Below are 7,348 nucleotides of genomic sequence, written 5' to 3'. Positions count from 1 at the left end.
TGTCATACTCATCGACATGCAAGTCGTGATTCCTATTACAAGAACATGATCAATCTCATACATCACATATATCATTCATCACATCCTTTTGGCCATATCACATCACAAAGCAAACCCTGCAAAAACAAGTTAGACGTCCTCTAATTGTTGTTGCATGTTTTACGTGACTGCTATGGGTTTCTAGCAAAAACGTTTCTTACCTACGCAAAACCACAACGGTGATATGCCAATTGCTATTTACCCTTCATAAGGACCATTTTCATCGAATCCGATCCACTAAAGTGGGAGAGACAGACACCCGCCAGCCACCTTATGTATCAAGTGCATGTCAGTCGGTGGAACCAGTCTCACGTAAGCGTGCGTGTAAGGTTGGTCCGGGCCGCTTCATCCCACAATGCCGCCGGATCAAGATAAGACTAGTAACGGTAAGCAAATTGAACAAATCATCGCCCACAACTGCTTTGTGTTCTACTCGTGCATAGAATCTACGCATAGACCTAGCTCATGATGCCACTGTTGGGGAACGTAGCAATAATTCAAAATTTTCCTACGTGTCACCAAGATCAATCTAGGAGATACTAGCAACGAGGGAGAGGGAGTGCATATTCATACCCTTGAAGATCGCTAAGCGGAAGCGTTCAAGAGAACGGGGTTGATGGAGTCGTACTCGTCGTGATCCAAATCACCGATGATCCTAGCGCCGAATGGACGGCACCTCCGCGTTCAATACACATACGGAACGGAGACGTCTCCTTCATCTTGATCCAGCAAGGAGGAGCGAGAGGTTGAGGAAGAGAGCTCCAACAGCAGCACGACGGCGTGGTAGTGATGGAGTGACAGTTCTTCGGCAGGGTTTCGCCAAGCTCACGCGGAGGAGGAGAGGAGGGGTTGCGCCTTGGATGATGTGGTGGTGCAGCCCTCCCTTTGCCCCTCTATTTATAGGGGAGAGGGAAAGGGGGGCGACCCCCTCTAGATGAGATCTAGAGGGAGGGGGGCGGCGGCCAAGGGGGGGGGGCTTGCCCCCCAAGCCAAGGGGGGCGCCCCCTTTAGGGTTCCCCCAACCCTAGGCGCATGGGCCCTTGGGGGGTTGGCGCCCCAGCCCACTTGGGGCTGGTTCCCTTCCCCTTACAGCCCATAAGGCCCTCCGAGAGAGGTGACCCCTCCCGGTGGACCCCCAGAACCCCTCCGGTGGCCCCGGTACAATACCGATATGCCTCCGAACCTTTCCGATGACTGTATGACAACTTCCCACATATAAATCTTCACCTCCGGACCATTCCGGAACTCCTCGTGACGTTCAGGATCTCATCCGGGACTCCGAACAACATTCGGTAATCACATACAAGTCTTTCTAATAACCCTAGCGTCATCGAACCTTAAGTGTGTAGACCCTACGGGTTCGGGAACCATACAAATATGACCGAGACAACTCTTCGGCCAATAACCAACAGTGGGATCTGGATACTCATGTTGGCTCCCACATGTTCCACGATGATCTCATCGGATGAACCACGATGTCGAGGATTCAAGCAATCCCGTATACAATTCCCTTTGTCAATCGGTACGTTACTTGCCCGAGATTCGATCATCGGTATCCCAATACCTCGTTCAATCTGGTTACCGGCAAGTCACTTTACTCGTTCCGTAACACATCATCCCGTGACTAACCCTTAGTCACATTGAGCTCATTACGATGATGTCTTACCGAGTGGGCCCAGAGATACCTCTCCGTCATACGGAGTGACAAATCTCAGTCTCGATTCGTGTCAACCCAACAGACACTTCCGGAGATACCCGTAGTGCACCTCTATAGTCACTCAGTTACGTTGTGACGTTTGACATACCCAAAGTATTCCTACAGTATCCGGGAATTGCACAATCTCATGGTCTAAGGAAAAGATACTTGACATTAGAAAAGCTTTAGCAGACGAACTACACGATCTCGCGCTATGCTTAGGATTGGGTCTTGTCCATCACATCATTCTCCTAATGATGTGATCCTGTTATCAATGACAGGAAACCATGACCATCTATTGATCAACGAGCTAGTCAACTAGAGGCTTACTAGGGACATGTTATGGTCTATGTATTCACACATGTATTACGACTTTCGGTTAATACAATTATAGCATGAACAATAGATAATTATCATGAACAAGCAAATACAATAATAACCATTTTATTATTGACTCTAGGACATATTTCCAACAAGTGTCTATGTCCGTTTCAATCATTTTAGAGAAACTGTAGTTTTTGATGATGCTCTCATGTATGATGAAACATGTGCGTCCTTCAAGTGGTCGTTTTAGGCCTTTCTAATATCTCACAAAGGAAAGGGGCCTAAACCATTCTATATAGATCAAGATGTTGCAATGGGAAAGGTCATTGGGGAAGTGTTTGCAGAAGCATGACATGGATTACGCACCTTTCACATTATGCAAAATGTTGTCAAACATTTACATGAATAGAAGGGTGAAGAGGAAAATGAAGAAAAGAAAAAAGAGAAGAAAAGAGAGAAGAATGAAGAGAAGAAAATATAGGAGAATGAAGAAACACGTATTCTGTCAGATTTTAGTGCGTGCATGTTTGAGTACAAAGACATTGCCGATTTTGAACAGAAGTCTGACCTTAGGAGGAAAAACGTGAGCAAGCAAACAATTGAGTGCAGTTGCTGGATGTTTGATAGAATTGGGATATTATGTGGCCATGCTCTTAAAGTTCTTGATTTGATGAATATCAAGTCACAACGGCATATCATGTGTTAAAGCGATGGCCAAGAGAAGTACGGACTGGAATTGTACAAGACAACATGGGAAGAAATATAATCGCAAATCCAAATATGGATGCCGTTCTTGGATATCAAAATATGCCCCTCAAATTTCAAATTTTGGCACATCGAGCAGCCAACTTTCAAGAATGCATCTTGTTACTAGACAACACACTTGACATCCTTGATAAACATATTGAAGAAAAAATCAATGGATGTACAAGCATAGAACTTGCAAAACAAACACATACTTCATTTATTCTTATAAGGTTGCAAAGATTACAGTCCTCAACATCATGCCGGTAAAATCAGGGACCTGTCAAGAAAAACAACCATACAGGGTTGTAGTCGCGAGGCTCTAGTATGCGCCTCGCGACGGCCAGATCCCGAAGACCAGACATTCCTAAGAGGAACCGCAAGAAAAAAGCAACCCTACATGACACCACACACACACTAGAGAACAACACACAGCACCTCAACATACTGACAGACCCAAACTCAATAACAATATCAATATCAACCAGACATGTCAACAGACGTTCCAGGATCAGCAACCCTAGAGACCAGCCACTGGAGCTGGCGCCTGCAACTTCTTAACCATGAAGCAGTGAAAAAATGACACTGGACACTAGAGCAACCTAAAAAACCAGTATGGTGTGGCTATAACGGCAAGGACCGGTGCCTGGATGGAAGGGGCAGGATGCCAGTGATGGCAGCCAGATGCTCAAAAAACAGATCACATCCTGAGGAGTGATCTGTGAAAAAACGAGCACTTGGCCAAAGGCGCCCTCCAAAAAATGACCGGTCCCTGAACAAAGTTCAGAAGCCCATCCCAGCTCATGATGAGCCGAAAAACTGACTAATATGGGTTTGACGGTTGCGCTGCTAGAGACGTATATCTGCATATGCAGGCGGCTGACCCAGTAGACGAGCCCCACCAGCAATGAACCATCTTGTCTGCCTAGGCGAGAATGTCGCACCACCAGAGCTGCTTCTCCAGCGATGCAATGTTGTGGTTGCCAATCATGTTGCAGTACTGAAGATTGAGGCCCTCCAACTTACCCATGCTGCCCAAGAACTGCACGCTCACCTGTGTGACCTTAGAGCAGCCAAACAGCGAGAGGGCACGGAGCTTGAAGTGCTTTGCGGACGCCAGGCTTGCAACACCGGAGTCGCTGACCATGCAGTTAGAAAGATCAAGCCCTGCAAGCTCAGTGCAGTTCTCAGAAATACAGAAGAGGCTTGCATCTGTTATCTTGCTGCAACCCTCGAGACTAATTTGCTTAACAGATTTTCCATGTGCCTTCACCAGGGAAGAAACAGCAACATCTGTGATGTTCTTGCAACCACTCAAGTCAACCTTGACCAGGCTACCCTCGGAAGAGTTTATCAACGGAAGAAGCCCATTGTCAGTGACCTCACCAAGACCACTCAGGTCGACTTGCTCCAGCTGAGGGCAGATCATACCGACTACGGCCAAGCTTGCATCAGTGAAACCTGGGCAATCCTTGATTGTCAAGAAACGAAGTGATTTGCAGACAGGAAGTTGTGCAGGAGCAGAACAGACATCCTTGACACCTGTGCATTTCACCAAGGAGAGAGCCCTGAACTTATGGCTGCAGTTGATAAGGCAGGCCAGAACACCAACAAGAGTAACCCTGTTGCACTCTTCAAGCTGCAGGTTTTCCATCACCTTTGCCGATTCTGTGAAAGCCTTAAGACCAGCATCCGACACATGTCCACACTTCCTGAGGCAAAGCTGTTTCAAGCCTGGGCAGAACTTGGCAATACAAGTGATAGCAAGATCAGTGACCCCAAGGCAAGAGGTGACACTCATGCACCTCAACTTCTGCAAGCCGGCGGCATTGGCCATCACCCAAAAACCCCTCTCACCAACAGCAGCAAGGCGAGCAAGTGTAAGATCCGTGACGGCCTTCCCATAGTACCCAATCACGGCAAGCGAAGCATCTGTGATGTTCAATCCCTGGAGACGGATCTTGGCCAGTGATGCGGAAGCGGAGCACACGAGGCTAGAAATGCCCTGGTCACCAACGTGCACACAGTTCTTGATGCTCACAGCCTGCAGCTTCAAGCAGCACCGGCCAATCGCCCTCAGGCCCTCGTTGCCAACGCCGGAGCAGGCCTCCATGGTCAGAGACACCAAGTTGGGGCACCCCTGAGCAATAGCAGCAAGGCCCTTGTCTGTGATGAGCGGGCAAGAAGTGATATCCAGACGCTCCAGCGAGGGGCACCCGGCGGCGATCTCAGCGAGCCCAGCGTCGGTCACAAGCGGCACGTCCCACAGCGCGAGGGAGCAGAGGTTAGGACTGCCGCGGGCAACGGCCAGGAGCCCCTGGTCTGTGACCCCACGCGTCGGGTGGCTCCCACGGATGGCGAGCTTCTCCAGCCCGCGCCGGGATCCAGCAACAACAGCCATGGCGGCGAGGCGGACATCGGTGGCCTCGTTACCCTCGAGGACCCTCTCGACGGAGGGATCTGCGGAGGAGTCGTCCGTATCCTCCTCCATGACGAACTCCTCGTTGAGATCGGGCAGGGACGGGGCGGCCGCCGCGGCATGACCGAGCTCGGAGACCCGAATGCTGGCGAGGAGCGCGAGCCAGCGGCGGGAGACGCACGCGGAGTCAGCGCGCTCGCGGCCGCCGGGCAGGCGGCGCAGGACCTCGAAGAGGCACTCGTCCGGGAGCAGGTCCAGGGACGGCTGCGGGGGCTGCCTCTGCTTCTTGCTGGCCCTCATGCACTCGGCCGCCGCCGCGGCGACCGCCGACGCGGCCACCAGAGAGCGCTTCCGCTGCTGAACCACCGCTCCGCCACCGCGGCAGAACATCCCGGAAAGCTCGGCCGGGGCAGAGACGAGGCACCCGCCATCTGATTGTGTCGAAGAACACACCATCAGGGACACGCAAGAACAAACCTTTCCTTGCAAGGAACCACGACTAAAACAACAACCCGACTCTCTTCGGGGGAAAAGAAAAAAAGAAAAACATGAAGGGGATCTCTCTCTATCGCTTACCTCCGTATGCGTGGAAGGCAGGCATGCCGAATCGCCGGAGAAGGAAGAGATCCCTTGGAAGAAGAAGAGCACGACCAAGAAGAGAGCCTCCGCCGCCGCACGATCCGAGCCGACGGAGAAGGCCTTAAGCATTTACAGGCGACCACCGCCGGAGGGGGGGGGGGGGGGGGGGGGGGGGGGGGGGGGGGGGGGGGAGGAGACGGAAGCCGAACCCTATCGCCGCCGCGACAGGGAAAAAAGAGAAGGAGGAGAGGGGAGAGGAGAAGTCTGTGACAGGAGGGAGGAAGGGGAAAGCGCGAGCTGAGGCGGAGGGTATAGGGAAGAAAGAGACGGAGGAGGTGGGAATTGAATAATCGGCGCGAGGGACAGAGACGGGAGGCGGGGGCCGCCCTTGGCGCTCCCAGGGGACAAGTTGCGCTGGCCGGAGCTGGATGCACTGAACCTGCACTGTACTCGTGTGGGCGGATGGAGTGGAGGGGATTGGGACGGCCGGATGGGGTGGGTGGGTGGATCACTCGTTCGTGCCGCACATACATTGCACATGCACGCGTCTTCGTCTTGCCTGTTTGGTTCGGCTGTGAATTTCTAAAATTAGTTGTAAAAAATCTGCTGTGAAAAAACAGCTGTGGAAAATCTGATATGAAAAAGATGTAGGTCATTTGGCAAACCAGCTGATACAGTTTTTTCAGATTTTGGTCCACAGTGGAATCAGATTTTGAAAAGCACGTCCTGGGCTGCTTCCGCTTTTGGTTCAAATTTTGGCAGCGGATTTCTAAAATCGGATTCTGCTGGGTTCGTCGTTTGATTCAGATTCTGCTGCGCGGCAGCGAAATACGTCAATAAAAGCTAAACCAAACAGGGCCTTGGTCTTCCTATAATGGAGCTGCGATTCTTCTCCTCTACTTTTCGTTTCCTTTTTCACGTTGCGCTTGGAGAATGGAGGTGAGGGGAATTCCTGTTCCAGAGCGTGAACACAACACGTGGAGATAGCAGATCCAGTTACCCAAGATCGTCTTTTTAATCCCTTGCTTTAAGGCATCTCCTAGCATCCCATAAACTTTCTCCCACATCTGTGTGCCGGTTATCCAACACTATACGTGTATGAAATTGGATCTTTAACATTGAAAAGGAAAGTTAGAGAAGCTATACTATCCTAATTTTTCTTCTTTCTATCTATATAATTAAAGTTAAAATGACTTAAATTAATTTGCAAATCGATGATCTGCTGTGTACATTATAGTAATTACATATAAATAAATTGATGATGAAATAAAATTAATTTTAAATTATTTATATCTATAGTAAATATCAACAGTAAACAACATGTTAACTACCTACTAACAGTCCCTAACTTTTCTTTTTCATTTTACACTAGGCTAGTACTGTAGCACCGTGAATTTCCTTCTCTATGTTAGAGGATCCGCTTCCTACGCGTATATTTCAAAACAACCACTCCTCGTCGATTTTGACGAGCTCACCGTCAAGGTGACGGCAACGCCTAGCGGTTGTCTCTGCGGCGGTGATGGAGCGGTCGAGGGCCCACGTCATGG

At 50.1% G+C, this 7,348-nt stretch overlaps 1 protein-coding gene across 1 annotated transcript; it reads right to left on the bottom strand.

Moving 5' to 3' along the window:
• Positions 1–2,999: 2,999 nt before the first annotated feature.
• On the bottom strand, positions 3,000–6,111 carry LOC125512241 (EIN3-binding F-box protein 1-like). Its single transcript, XM_048677335.1, has 2 exons — positions 5,799–6,111; positions 3,000–5,653 (listed from the first exon to the last, which is right to left on the bottom strand). Exons 1-2 carry the CDS (start codon positions 5,821–5,823, stop codon positions 3,729–3,731), a joined length of 1,950 nt encoding a protein of 649 aa, XP_048533292.1. The 5' UTR covers positions 5,824–6,111; the 3' UTR covers positions 3,000–3,728.
• Between the last annotated feature and the right edge of the window lie 1,237 nt (positions 6,112–7,348).

Source organism: Triticum urartu, chromosome 6 (assembly GCF_003073215.2).
Source record: "Triticum urartu cultivar G1812 chromosome 6, Tu2.1, whole genome shotgun sequence".
In the NCBI taxonomy this organism is placed as follows: domain Eukaryota; kingdom Viridiplantae; phylum Streptophyta; class Magnoliopsida; order Poales; family Poaceae; genus Triticum; species Triticum urartu.
The sequence above is the reverse complement of the archived record's forward strand: the minus strand, read 5'-3'. Positions and strand labels throughout refer to the sequence as shown.